This window comes from Ylistrum balloti, unplaced genomic scaffold (assembly GCF_031769215.1).
Source record: "Ylistrum balloti isolate Yb309-2 unplaced genomic scaffold, AGI_CSIRO_Ybal_v1 Utg370370, whole genome shotgun sequence".
Taxonomy (NCBI): domain Eukaryota; kingdom Metazoa; phylum Mollusca; class Bivalvia; order Pectinida; family Pectinidae; genus Ylistrum; species Ylistrum balloti.
This window is the reverse complement of record NW_026782260.1, coordinates 2,507,704-2,526,734: the sequence shown is the minus strand read 5'-3', so window position 1 is coordinate 2,526,734 and position 19,031 is coordinate 2,507,704. Positions and strand designations below refer to the sequence as shown.

General features: G+C 35.1%; 1 protein-coding gene across 1 annotated transcript; it reads left to right on the top strand.

Moving 5' to 3' along the window:
- The first annotated feature begins 1,202 nt into the window (after window positions 1-1,202).
- LOC132554008 (uncharacterized) lies at window positions 1,203-4,100 on the top strand. Its single transcript, XM_060218302.1, has one exon. The coding sequence runs from the start codon at window positions 1,203-1,205 to the stop codon at window positions 4,098-4,100; it is 2,898 nt and encodes a 965-aa protein (XP_060074285.1).
- Window positions 4,101-19,031: the final 14,931 nt, after the last annotated feature.

The window sequence follows — 19,031 nt, the reverse complement described above, 5'->3', positions numbered from 1 at the left end:
TTCTATCAGTAATTCTATACTGCTGTGTTACACTGTAAATTCTATCAGTAATTCTGTACTGCTGTGTTACACTGTAAATTCTGTCAGTAATTCTATACTGCTGTGTTATACTGTAAATTCTGTCAGTTATTCTCTGCTGTGTGTTACACTGTAAATTCTATCAGTAATTCTGTACTGCTGTGTTACACTGTAAATTCTGTCAGTAATTCTATACTGCTGTGTTATACTATAAATTCTATCAGTTATTCTCTACTGCTGTGTTATGTTGTAAGTTGATATAGGATATATAATATATTGTGTTATTACATGTAAAATATAAAATATTATTAGGTTTATGTCAGAGATATAGTAAAATAAAAAGGACATTACTATCATGTTCAGTAACAACAAATTTATTTCACAAGTGTGTCTAATATATAAGCATCTTTCATAAGTGCATAGCATGAGTGAAAGATCAAAATAAAATAAGACACGGGTGAAATATATTTATTATTACTGAAGAAAGTATTCAATATTCTATTTATTATATATATTCACAAGCAAAATGGTCAAATTGCTGCCATATTTAGGAAAGACAAAACTGACATTTCAGGGACACTATTCACTCATTTTAACCTCACAGAAGGTTACAAAATATATTTTTTAAATCAATAAAAATATGTAAACAAAAATATAAATTTCCAGTTAACTTTACTTTATATCCACTTTCTGATGTCACTAACAGGCAAATTTTGCAGTGAAACCTTCAGGGAGAGTTTAACCTGTGAAAAGTTAATATGTGGCAACATAGCTATTGCTGTTGATGACACATATCCTCTTGAAATGTCTAGCTCCACTTTCAAGATGTTTGTCAGGGATTTGGGTTTGATAACTGATATTGTTCCATTGTTTACTGATTTACATAGAAATGAAAATTTTCTATGGAATTGAAGGTCAGGTTTCTGGTGTTGTTCTGTACCAGGCATTATGATTTGTCAATTTTATAAGGTGATTTGGGTTCCCTTTCTTCATTGGTGTAAATCTGCCAAGACTGCCAAGATGTTTTAAAAATAACAAAAATGTGTTATTTTTCACCAGTCAAAATTACCCATTTATCAGCGAGATATTTCTCTGTATTTTACCGTCAAAAATGTAATGTATTGTGTTGTTACTTGTAGGATATCCATGGCTGCCCTGTATAGTTTACAGGCAGTGGGGACAGCATGAGAAGCTTGAATGACCATGACGAGATGACCGTTGGAAATCCCGTTCCTCCCTCTACAGTAGTCACACTGGACAAAGTCACCATGATGCTTGGTGGTACCGGCCCTAACAATGGGGATGAGCCTCGGCGGCCGCTCATCAAACAGGAAGCGGTGGATGTTGAGGATAATTCTTCACGATCTGGGCAATACCTTGGTATCAATGCTATTAGTGGGGAGCTCCCGAAGCAGCACAGTGACCCTGGCCTTCGAACTGCGAGGGAAGGCAGTTTTGAGGCAGAGACTTCACACTGGAGTTATTTTCAACGAAAAGAGTATGACAAATTTCGTGAGCATAAGTCGGTAATAGAACGTTACAACGTTGAGACATATTCATCGCAGTGGGAAGCAAACGTTGAACACAAGACTGTGCTTAGAATGCCTCACAACGTCAGTGCTCCCAGCTTGTTGTTGCAGACCCAGGAAGAACGGAGATATGAATATCGTAAAAAGACGTTTGAGAAAGAAACTTCACATGGGCCTCCTGTTTTTTCCCAGGCACTACACGGTGATGAGAATTTTCGCGGCCACTACTCCGACATCAGCGGGTCTGAGGACAGTCCAAGTAGTCGAGAGGCTTCTCCATATACCAAAGACTATGCCAGTCACTGTGGACAGGGTGACGCTGGCTCATATGATGAGGTCCCACGTGAAGAAAAAAGGATCATTCATCAACCAACAAGCATTGTCATAACAAGTGATGATGATTGTGTGACAACAGTTAAAAGTGATACAGATTTGTCTCCCTTGACAGAGGAGGGCAGAGCCCGCAGTAGACATTTATATCCTGGTAATTTCAAAAAGTTTTTACATGCGAGGTACTTAAAGAGCCAGAAACACAGTGGATCCTCCTCATCAACAGACACATCCCTGGATCACTCTCAGGACAAATCTGACACATCTCTCGGCACAGCCTCACCAGATATCCTGTCTTGTGAGACCAGCCTTGAGGTACCAGAATCAGCAGTGTCTCCTTCACTGTCTTTTGAGGCCAAATCACCGGAAGTGACTTCGGAAACAAGTGATGACGGAGACGTGTTCATGGGGCCTTCAGGGAAGCAGCCTTCAACCCAGAAACGCACAAAACCCTCATCACTACCTCAGAGTGGTAGTGGTGAACCTCTTGATCTCACAAACACTCCGTCTTTCCGAGGACCGATTCCTACGCCTCGAATATTTCCCCCTGACTCAGGTTTGTCTACAAGTGATCCTGATCTCATGAGCCCTTCAGCTGCCAAGCAGCAGTTCTCTCCATATGTGCACCGCTCGCCAGGGGTACCTCACTACATCTCATCTGCTCAATCCTCTCCCCTGTGTTCTGTACCTGAGGGAGGCCATGTGTTTAATTTCAACCTGCCCAGTCCTTTCGAGGGATTCTACTCCGATCCTGAACTCCTGTCGCCTAGTCCCATGTCACCTGGACTTCACTTTGCATTCCCACCTCGTGCTGCAATGGTAACATCTATGTCGGAACTCAATCGCCTTGCAGTGTCGCCACGTGCCTATTATCCTAATCAACCATTGAAAGTACCAAGCCAAAAACTATCAACTAGTCCTGTAGGGAAGATGGAAGTTAATGAATCTCAGAGTGTTGAAGGAGGACGGCGGACTCTGTCTGACTCTGATGCCTACTTGTGTCCTGTATGTACACAAGTTTTTCCATCCTATGATAATTTAGCCAAGCATATGGCCAAGCATTTGCCTACAGAGACCGTACGTCAGGGGGATAACAACAAAGTGCATTACTGTAAAGTGTGTAATCGCTGCTTCTCGCGCAGTGACATGCTTACACGACACATGAGGCTTCACACGGGGCTCAAGCCATATGAATGTACTGACTGTGGCCAGGTGTTCAGTCGTAGTGACCACTTAAACACACACAAACGTACACATACAGGAGAGAAACCATACAGATGTCCACAATGTCCCTACGCTGCCTGTCGACGAGACATGATCACAAGACACATGCGCACACATGCTAAAAGATCTGCAAAGCGAGGAAAATATCTCTCAGTACCAGAACGAGAAGGCGATGTACGGAAGAGTTCACTGTCTAGTACTGACACTACCGATTCCCAGGAGCATTCAATGAGGACTTATTCTGCCTCAAGTGTTGACAGCTTAGAACTGGATAGTGCTGGTTCTAAATTGTCTGTAAGTCGTGGGGACAGTGGTGAACGATTCTCAGTAAGTAGGGGGGACAGTGGAGAGTGGTCACCATATCCGGTGAGTCGTGGGGATAGTGGTGAACAGTTTCCCATCAGTCGTGGGGATAGTGGAGACCGCCAGCTTCCTGTTAGCCGTGGAGACAGCAGTGAGCGAGTGTTCTCTGGCTACAATGAACGGTCCTTCCCTGTAAATCCAGGTGAGGGAGGGGATAAATCATTCCCGGTAAGTCGCGGTGACAGTGGAGATCTACAGTTCCCCATCAGTCGGGGGGACAGTGGAGATTTGGATTCCAAAGGTCATCCATGGACAAATACAAGTACAGATAGCACAGTATTTGAAGATATAAGTCAGGGGCTGGAGAAAAGTCACAAGCTCAAACTGCTTCAGCTCCAACGAGAGGCTGCTACAGTTGACCCTAACTATGGCTACCGTAAGATGCGCAACTGGTCAACAGCGAGTTTTGAAAGCATAGATTCAGAGGATGGCAAGTCACGGCCCGAGTCATTTGCCGAGGATACTATATACGAGTATGAGTATACGGGTGAGATTGGGAGATATGGTGACAGTCCCTCTGCAGCCACAGAGAGGCTTCAGAAATGTAGAATAAGCACAGATACCAGTGTTGACCAGCACCACCTGGTGGTCACAGATATGGAGGGAAGTGTGGGCAGCAAAGATCAAGGGACGTAACTCTTAGAATTTTTATCTTTTTAATGCCTTTTTATTTGTACCCAGATATTGTCAACAGTAATTTTTGTTATTGTTGGTGATATTTCTTGTTATTTATGGACAATAGTTGTTGTATAATCACAGTGTTTTATATCACATTTTAAAACATGCACAATGAAAATTGATGGTATCAAATGTATGTGGATTGGACATTCCTTATGTGTAACATGTTGTCCTCTGTGCCTAAATAGTCACAAGTGAATTGGAGGTTGATCAGAAAGCCAGCCATTCTGTGTCATAACATCTTCATGCATTACATAAGATATGGGTATTCACAAAGATGAGCGTCAAAACCTGGGTCCTAAGACAATATTCCTATACTAAACAATATGTCCTATCTCCTTTATACAACATGGTTCTCATACATCAGTATTTCTACAAAAATGTAAGTATTTCAAAAATTCCTTCTTTTCCTTTTTGTCTGACAATTTTATCCAGGTGGTATCAGGATGACTGTTCCCAATATTTTAATAACGTAACTTCAACACTTTCCAATGTTACATGGTGACAGGTTTACCGACATGGTGACAGGTTTACCGATATGGTGACAGGTTAACTGACATGGTGACAGGTTTACCGATATGGTGACAGGTTAACTGACATGGTGACAGGTTTACCGATAGGTGACAGGTTTACCGACATGGTGACAGGTTTACCGATATGGTAACAGGTTAACTGACATGGTGACAGGTTTACTGATTTGGTGACAGGTTAACTGACATGGTTACAGGTTAACTGACATGGTGACAGGTTAACTGACATGGTGACAGGTTTACCGACATGGTGACAGGTTTACCAACATGGTGACAGGTTTACCGACATGGTGACAGGTTAACTGACATGGTGACAGGTTTACCGACATGGTGACAGGTTTACCGACATGGTGACAGGTTAACCGACATGGTGACAGGTTTACTGACATGGTGACAGGTTTACTGATTTGGTGACAGGTTAACTGACATGGTTACAGGTTAACTGACATGGTGACAGGTTAACTGACATGGTGACAGGTTTACCGACATGGTGACAGGTTTACCAAGATGGTTACAGGTTTACTGACATGGTGACAGGTTAACCGACATGGTGACAGGTTTACTGACATGGTGACAGGTTTACTGATTTGGTGACAGGTTAACTGACATGGTTACAGGTTAACTGACATGGTGACAGGTTAACTGACATGGTGACAGGTTTACCGACATGGTGACAGGTTTACCAAGATGGTTACAGGTTTACTGACATGGTGACAGGTTTACCAAGATGGTTACAGGTTAACTGACATGGTTACAGGTTAACTGACATGGTGACAGGTTAACTGACATGGTGACAGGTTTACCAACATGGCGACAGGTTTACCAAGATGGTTACAGGTTAACTGACATGGTTACAGGTTAACTGACATGGTGACAGATTAACCGACATTGTGACAGGTTTACCGACATGGTGACAGGTTTACCAAGATGGTTACAGGTTTACTGACATGGTGACAGGTTTACTGACATGGTGACAGGTTTACTGATTTGGTGACAGGTTAACTGACATGGTTACAGGTTAACTGACATGGTGACAGGTTTACCGACATGGTGTCAGGTTTACTGACATGGTGACAGGTTTACCGACATGGTGACAGGTTTACTTACATTTTCCATTCAATTTTCATTTTTGTAAAGCTCTACAGGAACCCTACAAACAATTTAATACATGTAATTGTTTTTTCATCATTTTTCTCAAATAAGAATTCAGGATCAAATTAATTTGTACTCTTCTCAATATAATGACATTGTTTGTCACATTTTACCAAATTTCAAGATTTCATTGTCCATATTGTCTCCCTTCCTGTGATAGGAGACAAATATTGGAATATTTTCTCCCTTCCTGTGAAAGGAGACAAATATTGGAATATTTTCTCCCTTCCTGTGAAAGGAGACAAATATTAGTACTGGTCTTTGTCTTTGTCCAAAGAAAATTTTGTTCCAGTCATAACATTCAATACACAACTCCATCACCTACTGGTTATGCAGTGCACTGAAATTAGGTCAATGTGCCTTCTCTTCAAGTTCAAAGATTAAACAAAGGCAAAATTGTCGGTGCATTCTTCTTGTCATAACTTTCGGACTGACAAAGATATTTGATGACCACCATAATTGCTCCAAACTCAGGCAACTAAATTAGGTCACTGTGAACATCAACTTCACTGAAACATTTGCAGTACATTTTTGCTGTTGAAGATATACTGATGAAATTGAAAGGTTTTCTAGTCACTAAAAGACTGTGTGCAGAGCACATGAATAAGGTCACTGTGATAATTATTATAATGTTGAAGGTCAAATAAAGGTCACAGCTTGTATTTAATTGTTTGTCACGGCCAATAGCTTTATAGCTTGTTAAGATAATGTGCTGAATCTTATGTATATATCATAAGGCAGGCATTGTTTATTTCACTGTAATTAGGTCACTGTGACCTTTTTACGTTGTGACTTTATGAAGCAAATTTGAGACAAATCTTAAAGCAATTCACCTGAATACAGGTCAAGGTCTTAAGGTTGTAGGTAAAGATTAAAGATAATTTTGTTTTTAATCTTTAACTAGTATACATTTAGTTATTCTTTTATCGAAACTTATTGACAAGTCATTTGAAGGTCATAAGATCAAAGATAAAGGACGAACTGTAAATTTTCAGACTAGTAAATATTTTGTTATGAGTTGACCAGAACAAGCTGGTGCATAATGAAATTTCAGAGAAATTTCTGTAAATCAAACTTTTGTCTCCGAACCAATTTTGTTATGTCACAAATCAAAGATCATTAAAATTAAATAGGGTGTTTCATTATCTTATATCAAGATTATGAGCCAAATATCAAAGTCAAGTTGTTCATCTTTTAATTAGTATCCTGAATATTTTGTAATGAATAGGAAATATACCCATGGCTAGCAAGGGGAGAAACCTGTATGGCTCACAAAACCAGTTTTGATTGTGATTGGCCAAAATCCTGCAGGATCCTGTTTTATCACTTAGTATCATTTTGATTTGTTACGCTTTAAAGAAAAATAGTAAGGAAAGGGCCTGATACTACAATAACCTTAGCAATAACTTTTAAAAAAATGTTGTAAATTGTGTGTGGTAATAGGCCTGATCTACATAACATTAGTAGTAATGTGTCATTTTACATATAGACATCCATTTAATTCATGAACATTTTGAACATTTCATTTCATATTTGAAATCAGTTATTTTGGTATTAATAGACAATAACTTTTTTTGTAAATTTTATCAATTTTATGAAACCCGACATGTGATTTTCCTTTTCGATAAACATTGAAACAATTGGAAAGATATTGTAATAATGATAGATGTTTGTAGTTATTTAATCCATCAGCTTTATATTTTAGTATTGTATAAAAAAAAATTTTCAAAACTGAGCTTTTTATACTCACTGCCACACTCTTAATACCTTGGTAAATATTGAATTTAGTGACCATGGTACGATTAAACAAAGATGGGAAAAAAACAGGGTAAAAAATCCCATGTGATATCACATCATTTCAAATAAATCATAAACAGGCAATGATAAAAAAATTCTTTTAATAAATTCATTGGTATGATAATTGTGTTTCTCAAGTTTTTAAATGATAATGATACATATCAATGAAAAGAAAAAAACAAATCGGGATTTATCAGATCTAATGTCTGTTAGCGCATTTAAAAATTGTCACCTGTTTATGTAAGTAGCAATTGATTTTCTTGGCTATTATTGGCTATTGAAGAATTTGATCAGGGAAGTCATGTTATAATAGTAGATAGTTAGGTCTCCCGTGAAGGAAAATGCCAACATCATAGTTCAGTCTGAGTAAAAGCCACTGGAAAGCAAAATAGTGGTTTGGGGTGCAATTTTCATGGTTGGTGCAATTCCTATCCTACCCACTGCACTGTTTTTTCAAGTTTGTCTAACTGACATTGTTACCTATGACCTGTGTAACATTTTTCAGGTCTGCTTTCACTTGATGTTTGTTTACACATAAATAACAGATATTGCACTTTGTGTTCCATTTGGACAAGTCAGATCAGTATATTTAAAAATTTTGCTGAAAAGCAAGAGAATTGTTGATGACAATAGCAGTATTACCCTCCCCCAGTTTATTAAGGATTGTACACCATTGGTAATGTAAGTAACTATCATGACAGTGGGCTTTGTTGAATCATACTGACATATTACAGATATGGACAATGATGACTCTTTCAAACCATATTTTGAAGCTATAACAAGGAAATGCTGATAGTAGTTAAAGGGAAGTAACTCTTTTTGGCCGTCGCATACAATGGATCTCCAAACATATATTGAAAATGCTACATTCATTGTTTATGTACCAGAGGGTGAAGGTTGTGCTGAGATGAGATTATCATGAAATGATTTTTAGCTGTAACAGAATAAGAATATGATACAATGCCTTTTGTTTGTGGTCTGTTTTCAATACATACTCATTGTTGGTCTTGGCCAAAACAGCTGGCATGTTCTAAACTATCTTAGCCTTTTTAGGTCTGTTTCAGAATAATGACAATCATGATTATTTGAATCCAAACAATTCAGTTTGGAAATTTTAGACTGACAATATTTTATTGCTTTAAGTTATTGTTAATATTTGATCAGAAATCACATTTCTATGTTTGTTGCAATTCAGTGGAATTAATGGTTCATTTGTCTTAGATGATGTCATGATATAACGGAGCCTTGGTGCAGTTTAGTATTTGTATTGTTGAAACATCTCATGTAGGTGATATAAAATTTCATTTTTTCATTTGAAATATTCATTTTGTTAGAGAGATTTATAACTATGTTCTAACGAGGCAATAGTTTCCTATGAAATTATTCAAATTTCCTACATTAAGATATGAGAAATGTGAGATGATATTGTTTAAGGATATGTTACCTATCTAAAGGGGGATAACTCTGAAAAGAACCTTGGTATAACCCGGTGAACCGTCATGCAAAGCTTAAATCGGATGCATTTCATCAACTTTATTTTTATATATAGAAATATCCAAGATTTTTTTACCTAATATTTCCATCACAACTAACATGGGCTACACAGGAGAAACTGTTCCATATAGTGAAGTATACTATTGATAAGCAATTAAATTGATTGGTATAATAAGTGTTGTAAATGTGCTTGACCATTCAGTATTTGTTTTAATATGTTGATAACATGTTTGGCCTTGTATAGAATTTGACAATATGGACAATAAATATTGTAAATAATGTATATAAAATAACACCTGGAGCATAGAATCAAACAACGATGTAATAACTTTGGTTTATCAATAATTTCTCCAGTTTCAGACTTTGGTGATATTGAATGTGAGATTTTTATAGAGGATATTCCCCATCATCAATTATAACTTTGATTGACACAATTTCTGTTTGAAAAATATTCATGCATATAGTTATCAGATCAGAATTTGACATATATGATATGTTTAATATCATTTACTAATTAAGATTGCGTATTTACTGTTGAAACATCACACATACATCAATTTATCAAACCCTCAGTGATCACTCACAACACTGGCAGGGTCACTGTAACCAAAGTGCTTGTATAAATGAATATTTAAGTACTAGTTATACTTTATTTAATTGGAGTGTAAAATCAGAAGTTTAATTACCTTCTAACTACAGTGTACAAGAGAGAGCTGTGTTTTATATAAGAGGACTTTTCTTTCAAAATTATAACTTGGGGAGGGGGGGGGGATGTGGAATCATTTGATCCTTCACCAGATTCATTAATAAGCCTAGAAAAAATGGTTGTAAGATGATAATTTCAAGCTTTGTTTAAATGCTTTGGATGAGTTGATTGTCCTTGACAATTTTACTTACCTGTTCTGTAGGTAAACATTTTGACTTTAACAACTGTTTCTTATACCTCAGGTTTAACTTTGTGTTGGTCCCTCATCATACAGACAAGAAACACATTTCTCTCACTATGAAAGGAGAAGGAAGGGAAATTTATTTATGATTGGAGAAATAGAAAGTCTGAGAGAAATTGTTACGAGAAGATTGAAAAAATGCTTTGTTTTTGCTTGATTAACTGAATTCATATATGTTAGTGAGCTCTCCTCTTTTTTTTTTTTTTTAATTTAAATTTACTTTATTTAATCAGATTTCAGTAAAGTCTTGTCAACTTAATTCTAATATATTCTTTTGAGAAAGTTTGAGGAAGCATTTTCAGAGATGGGAGTGTATTATACTAAAACAAAAACGAACTTAAGTGTCTTACCTGTGCGATTGACTCTACATTGTTTTGAAATTAAATTCACTGACAACAAACCTGAGTAAAGTGGTAGCTTTTTCAGAGTAAGCTTGATGCTTATAACAGATGCTCTGATACCATATATGGTAGCATTAGATTAATTCAATAGAAAACTGTTCAAACAAGATACTGCATTTGTGGTTAATTAAGGTAAAAATGTTTGCTTGCATGGCAAAATTTTACCCCTCCTTATTATGGAACAAATTGTCATGGTATTTGTGATAAGCCCTTTTTGGTTATCAATACTTATGTTGTGGCACAGCAAGGCATCCACCGTCTATTATCTTTTGTCAGTCGAGCATCAACTTTTCCATTTAAATGACTTATTCTCAGTAACCCACAGGCCAAATATCATGGTATTTAGCTGGTAGGTTGCGGGAATGAAGCCTGACAAAGTTTGTGAAAAAGAAATGACCTTAACAAATATTCAAAGTCAAAGGGGTTGAATTTGTTAAACCTTAAAACAACTTTTACTGATTACCATAATATCCAGAACCATAATAATTGTCTGATAGGTTTTAGAAATAAAGGCTTAAAATTTTTTGGAAAAGAAATGACCTTGACCCTTATTCAAGGTCACAGAGGTCTATTTTGTTTATATTATTAAATTTCTATATTTGGTTAACTGCCAAAAGGCCTAGAAGCATGATATTTAGCAGATACATTCATAAGAAGAAAAATGTTTGATGTTAGTGGTATGAAATGCTCATGTATTTGAGATGAGCATAGATTACCAGGTGAGTGATGCAGGCCCATTGGGACCCTTGATTGTAGATCATCCCCCTTTTTAAACAACCTTTAGGCACTGGTCACATTGATAAAGATGGGAATGGTGATTTCCCGTCTATTAATTTTAAGCCTTGAAGCCCAAACATTTTTATAGCATGCTAGGTTCTTACAGGTTTTTCAACATGTTTACAAGATAAGGAATATTCTGACCTTGTGTATAGTAAGGCAATAATACATAAACAAGGGAGACAATTATCATCTTACAGAGATAGCCGATGTTTGAACCCTGGTAACTTTATTGGTTCTATCACAGTTAAAAACTAGTTTAATTGATAAGGATACATTTTTGTATACTAGATCCTAATAAGAAAGACTTTGTACTTTTGTTCTGTTACAGATGTATGTATGAAGCCTCAGCCAATGTTATATGTTTAATGGGACAAAGCTGGAGACATATTTATCAAATAATGAAAATTAAAAAAATTGTTGTCAGATTTTATGGATATGTACAAATATATATTATATATTATATATATATATATATATATTGATAAACATTGTATTATATTGATAAACATTGTATTATAATGATATACATTGTATTATATTGATATACATTGTGAAGTATATGAAATCAATTTTTAAATTCTTTATTTTAAAGAATTGTGCTTTTTGACCAAGATGACATTTCCTTTTTATCAGGGTAGTTACTCATGTTGGCTGATATACTAGTGTAATTTTTGTCGCATTTAGCTCTCCTGTATGCAGGTTTCCAGTCGTAGGATGTAGTGTTTACCTGTATATCTTTTAATGAGGAAGGCAATTTCAGTTGGGTTTTTTTTTTTTCTCTTTTGAATCATATCTAAATATATATATAAATATTTAGGTTTTCGACACTCGATATAAACTGACATATTGACAACTTTAAATAATGACAAAACAATACATTTATTGACCTGTAAAGTTAAATCAGCTAGGTTGGTTTTACTTTTGACTCATTTCATGACACTTTAAAAATTGACTTGGCAAATGCAATTCTATCCTTTCTCACATAAACACCAGAGATAATTTCTGAACTCCAGGTTTTATTAATCCATACTTGGAAATCCTTGATATCGTTTTAAAGAAAGGTTCTAGATGGCATCTTTAGGAGTCTATTTAGAAAGGGAGGTTGAGTGAATATGATAATGCTATCAGACCCCAGGAACTTTGATTACATTAGGTTTGTTTTGGCACTATGTAAAAAGCAAAAATGTTTAATGAAATGATTATTGGACAATAGTTGGTGGAAAGAAAATTTGTATTTTGATAACTCGAGTGATTCAAATATTTGTTAGTGGGTTTCACACTCTAAAATATAGCCTGCATTATGGAGACATGATGTGACAATAAATACAGCAGTTATATGTCTATCTATATATTATGTGCTTAGCACAAAAAACCCCCCAAAAAAACCCCGCTCATTTGTAGATTTCTTAATAAGCAACCAAATACCCTAAAGTCATGTTTACTCACAGGTGTTACACTTCCCTGGGAGAGAGCCCCATGTTCTGTTACACTTGTATTTCATTTCCTTATAGTTAACGAAATACTTGCAAGTGTTTCTCACTTCATTATTCATTGCTACGATCATCTGTACTGGAGTAGATCACCTGACATATATTGTTATTTAGTTATAAGTTCTATTCTGTCCCTCAGTTTTAAGTGCTAACGTGGTTGATACACATGTCCTTATTTCCGTTTCGTTAAATTCATTCTTTGCGGAGGAATACGTTTATAATTTTTAGCTTTTAGTTTTTATATAAAATACAAATAGATTTCAATGCCAAATTTGTTTTGAATGTGTAAAATATTTATTTTTGCCATTTTAACTTAAAAGCAGTTTTACATGATATGGATGGCAGGATTGATACTTCCATACATTAGTATACTTACACAGCTGTGTTAAAGCATTGTTACATAATATGTAATGTAACGCCAAACAGAGTTAGCTTTAAAGACATTTATTTTTAATTATTGTTCTATTACACTAAGTTAGCATTTTGGAAAAACAAAAGACTGGTATTTACATAACGTTGAGTGAATTATCAGAGGGTTCATCAGCTCTAACTAATGAATAGCGTGGACTGTTCAGTGTTACATTGTATATGCAGTCGGCCTACTTTCATCTCTTATCCAGGTATGACTGTCAATCAATATTTTGGACATTTACCTTCAATCTGTGTCAAAGACATTAATTGTCAATATGTCTGTAGACATTTAATGACAATCTGTGTCTGTAGACATTTCTTGTCGATCTATGGGCACATTTATTGTCAACCTGTGTCTGTAGACATTTCTTGTCGATCTATGGGCACATTTAATGACAATCTGTGTCTGTAGACATTTCTTGTCAATCTTTGGGAACATTTATTGTCAACCTGTGTCTGTAGACTTTTCTTGTCTGATGTCTGCATGTGCGCATTGATTGTGAATATGTCATTTACTCTCAATCTGTCCATGGACTTCTACTGTCTGTCCATGGACATTTACTGTCTGTCTGTCCATGGTCTTTTATTGTCTGTCTGTGGACAGTTATTATCAATCTGTAATTTGGGAAGAACTTTGTTTGATTCTGACATAAGAGTTACAGCTGATGCAAAAAGAAAATCTTAATTATAATCAAAATACATTGTCTAACTCAGTTACTACTATAAATACATTTTATTGAAGTGAACAGAGATCTATGGAACAGAACCGTTTTTCAGAAGATCATCTGGAATCTAATTTTACAACAGTATTTTGAGTAGATTATTATAACTTATTAATGTCTTATTTATATAAAACAGATGTCTCGAAATTGGACAGATTGTAAATGTTGCTCAAAGAGTATTTGATAAGAAATATACCTGATCGATAATTTTATGAAACTACATACTATATGAATAAGTTAGAATATTCACTGTATGTAATATTTTTACTGTAAAGGTTCGCCAAGTAGATAATATAAACTGCAACAGGCGATAAGTGTTACATTTAGTAAACTTTTTTATGTGGAAATTACAACTTAACTCAGTTATAATATTTTTGCTGAATGTGGTGCTTACCGGTTTCCTAAGTAAACAGATCGTGATTTAGAATATCAAGCTTGCTTTGATAAAAAGCTGTTGAACCCTATATAATAACAGATATGTTCTTTATGTACACCTGACACCATCGAGTCATCATTTCCAGTACATAATAGATAGTCTGGGAACCATTTATTAATAGACACCGACACTAATTCACTTTCAAAGATTTGTAAGCTGGAAAAAGTCACCTGTTTACTCACATCTTTACACACAATCTTTTATTAATTACTTTACAAAAAACCTCATTAATTTTTAAATGAACTCTACCTCATTTCCCCTAACGCACATTAGTTTTGATGTACATGTTCAGATAACGTTGCATAATAATAATTCAATCATTCAATATTTCATTATAAAGTCATTTTGTATGAAAACAGACAGAAACATTCTCCACATGTCTGTACATTCAATTTTTTTCATCTGTTATCTTTGTTTATGACAAGAAATTTTGAAATATTTGAAAAATGTTTTTTTTTTTTTTTTTTTTTTAGAAAATAAGATTGTTTTCTCTGAACAAACTCTGGCATTATAATTCTTAGGGAGACCCATTATTTATTACACAATGTCGTAGTTTCTTCGCTTCCTTTTACAATAAGTTTGTTGGAACAGTTTCTGATGGTGAAAGTTACTGCTTTTTATATTGTCACTATTTTTACTGGAATTCTACCCAGATAAAATGAGGGTTGAGGGAGTGATACTTTCTTGATGTCTTCATCAGTCACTGAAGCTGCTCTCATTTTCACTTTGAAAATATTTTGAAGAAAAAATTACAAAATGTTATTTTCTGTAGAAGCTGAAAAGTATGCAGATGTGTTTATTTTAAAGCAGACGTAGTAATTAATTCATGTGTATATTGGTACTGGTCAGTTAAACTGACCACCTTTTATATAGAACAAACAGGTAGACTTGGCAGTAACTGAAGCATAACTAGAAATGTTAGATTTAGTCTCTGGTCCCAGTTTCTCACAAAAAGTACTCAGAATATATCCTCGTAATAGGAATTTTTACCATAGAACTTTCATTAAGTGCTTTTTATGATACTTCGTTTGTCTTCGTTATGTTGTCATAGTCAAGAGAATTTTTGCCATATTTGGGTGAATTAAATAGATAACTTGGCAATACATTATTTGTAGGAAAATTTGAAGGCCTAAACAGCCTGTGTTTTTTGTTGAGAAATCGGGACGAGGACCAATGACTTTAGTCCTTGTTTTTGTTGACGATTGTTACTGATTGTGTAAATCCTGTTATTTTATCTAGTATAAACTTGTAAACTCTTACGTTTGTCCTGAAGGAGTCTTGGCCTCGTTGTTATTGTGTTTTAAATGTTAAACGATAAACTCCTGATTGACCATAGCTTCAATCTAAGTGCTACATATATACAGAGGTCTTTGTCATTCACAATGATATTCATTCCTTCATTCAGTCATTGAACCATTCGACTTCACCTTCGTCGCAGATGATGGTGTGTCATATTGAGTGTAACCATGGTGATAATTCTTTTTAGTCTGAGAGTGCAATTTAATCAAGTATTTCAAAGCATTTTCTTTCATTCTGTTCACAAAAACAACACTTTTTATACGTAATTTTGACAAATGTTTGAGTTTTTCAAGAATCATTGCTGTCAAGGAGATATATTTTCAGAATTTGATATCCTATCAACGTACTTTCTGAATTTGTTGCCTCGGTGACTAGGCATATATCTTCATGGTTACATTCACATCCATAGTTGTTAATTTTCATGTTTCCCACTGGTGCTAGTAACCCCGGTGGCTATTACCTCAGCCAATCATGTTGTCTATTGTGTCATTACTATGTGGATTAAAGAAGCTTTAATACAAAATGGTCTTGTTTTTCTCATATCTCAATGTGTTTATTGTCACATCCATCTAAAACTATGACTGAAACTTCAACGGAAATTCGGATCTATCGGAGGAACCCTAAAACCTGGATCGTGACTAGTTCATACTATCTATAATGTCAAAACAACAGAACTCTGATTTCACATTGAATTCATCAGTTGAAATATTCAGGGATAACTAACTGAACAGCCAAGAGAAGACACTCAGAGTAGAAAACGTAGGAAAAGACCAGCATATCGGCCAACATGGTACCACACTTTAAGGCATCTCAGTTTAATTGTCCATTACGTTGAAGATAACAGTTAAAAGTTTTCCTCCCTGACAGTACTTCAGGGAGGAACTCCGGGAAAAAATTGTTCTGATGAAGCCACAACAACAGAGGCGAAACTAGTCTACAAATTAAAATTAATACCAACTTATTGGGCGAGTATGTTGTGAATAATATTCTCATCGTATGAAACTATGACTGAAGATACAAGAAAATGATTTCAAACAATCCCTCTATAAATCGAATGGAATCTATTTATCAACATTTCGAAACTGTAACACAATTTTTGTGTATATATGTGGATATTTAAACAAAGACAAATGTATCGGTCGGGGGAATTTAGCTCAGCATTAGATAAAATTAACATATTAAATCAACTCTTCTTTTGGGCCACCTGCTCTGTATTTCTTAGGATACCCTACTCAAAATACAATTTCTCCTCCTAAAAAGAAGAGTTCCACGATAAACTTATCGTTAGAGGTAGCAGTACACAGTTTCTCGGTGTGACCATTGGTGATTTTTTTGTTCATTAGATTACCGCATTATAAAGGTTTTAATTAAAATTGAAAAAATAAATCCTTGCTAAAATTGGTCTTTCCATGTTAAAGTGGACAATGTGGGGATTCATTTTTTTCAGAATATCATTTTAGCTTTGTGTTGGAGATTACTATTTGGGCTGTCTCGAATATGTGTCTACGCACCAAAAACTAGCTTTACAGGAAGTGAAAATTTCATAGTGTTTACATGTGGTCATGTTATGAAGGATTTCCGAGTTGGAATCACGACAGACAGTGTTGTTGATTTTAATATAGGCGTTTAGAATTAAATTTCTTCTAGAAAGTTGTAGTAATAGGTTGGTATTAGCAGTATTTTTGCATTTTTAGCATTTTTCCAGTAGGTAACCATGACAATCAAATGTCAGATTTACACAAATTTCATCTCTCTACTGTTAATGTAATTGTTATGTAGTTTATAAATATATATACATGTAATGATGTATTTTTCATAACCAATCTGTTATACCTGTATATCTCAAACATGACAAATAATTTCAGGAAAAATGCAAATTGACTGTTTCCTGCTACCTTATCGCTAGAAGTCTGACAAGAGTTATCGCCCTTCCGCCAATTTCCGAGACCAGTTCTACACTAATCATACACATAACCTTTAAAATACAAAGCGTGTCATCAGTCGGACTTTGATAAAGATATTACAGTATAAAACAATATTTTGTACTGGAGCTACAGTAACTAAATACAAAGCAAGATTAAGTTATTTATTGAATATTTTAAAAGTGACATGATTTGTATAATTTGCAACATCAGCAGCTACAATAAAAACAAACAAACAAACAAAAAAACGCTGTCAACTTCATCGATTAGTCACTGATTAATCCAAGCTTGTTTTCCCATCTCTAAAGTAGCGTCCGTGTGTGTAATAATGTTGAATTATTTAATAACTATTGTTTAAACTAAATAACACTTACAATTGACAGTCGCCATTCAAACTTTTCATATACTTAAATGTTCGACATAGTAGCAGTTTTTTTGGTCATACACTTACGTGTGAAAGATATGCTGGGTATTCGTCTGATACAAGTGATACATGGCAGTACTCACTTGAATAGAACATAAATTTATTATTATTAATTCGACTCTTGAGAAATAGACGATTCCATGGATATTTATATCTATGTCTTACTAATGTAACACAACACAGGTATCTCACTTCAAGTGTAAATAAACAACTCTAATGTAGACACAACAACAAAGAACTTTTAACTCGAGGAGTTCTGAAACATGATCCGAGGGGTTTTATTTCAAATTGACAACTCTCAAGTCTGGCCCGAAATGATGACATTATGATGTTTAAAATGGCGACTGAAAGTCTGAAATATCGAATCTAGGGGTTGGATATGATGAATCCAGGGGGAGGGGGGACTCATATGACAAGATGTAAGACGTCTGAAATATTATCTCAAGGAAGTTGTAAATGACGACTATATGATGTCTGAAATATCATCTCTAGGAAGTTGTAAATGACGACTATATGATGTCTGAAATATCATCTCTAGGAAGTTGTAAATGGCGACTATATGATGTCTGAAATATCATCTCTAGGAAGTTGTAAATGGCGACTATATGATGTCTGAAATATCATCTTTAGGAAGTTGTAAATGGCGACTATATGATGACTGAAATATCAAACTCTAGGAAGTTGTAAATGGCGACTATATGATGTCTGAAATATCATCTCTAGGAAGTTGTAAATGACGACTATATGATGTCTGAAATATCATCTCTAGGAAGTTGTACATGGCGACTATATGATGTCTGAAATATCATCTTTAGGAAGTTGTAATTGGCGACTATATGATGTCTGAAATATCAAACTCTAGGAAGTTGTAAAGATAATGACTGTAAGAAGTCTGAAGTATCTCCTGACGGAAGTCGGGGATGATGACTGAAGGAGGTCGCAAATGGCAAATACAGGGTGTCAGAAATATCTTCTCTATTAGGAAATGACATCTCCTAAGAAATATGTCACGGCTAATATATAAGGAGCGAAAACAGAAAGTAAATATAAATTTAGGAATCCAGAAGGCATGATGACTAGAAAA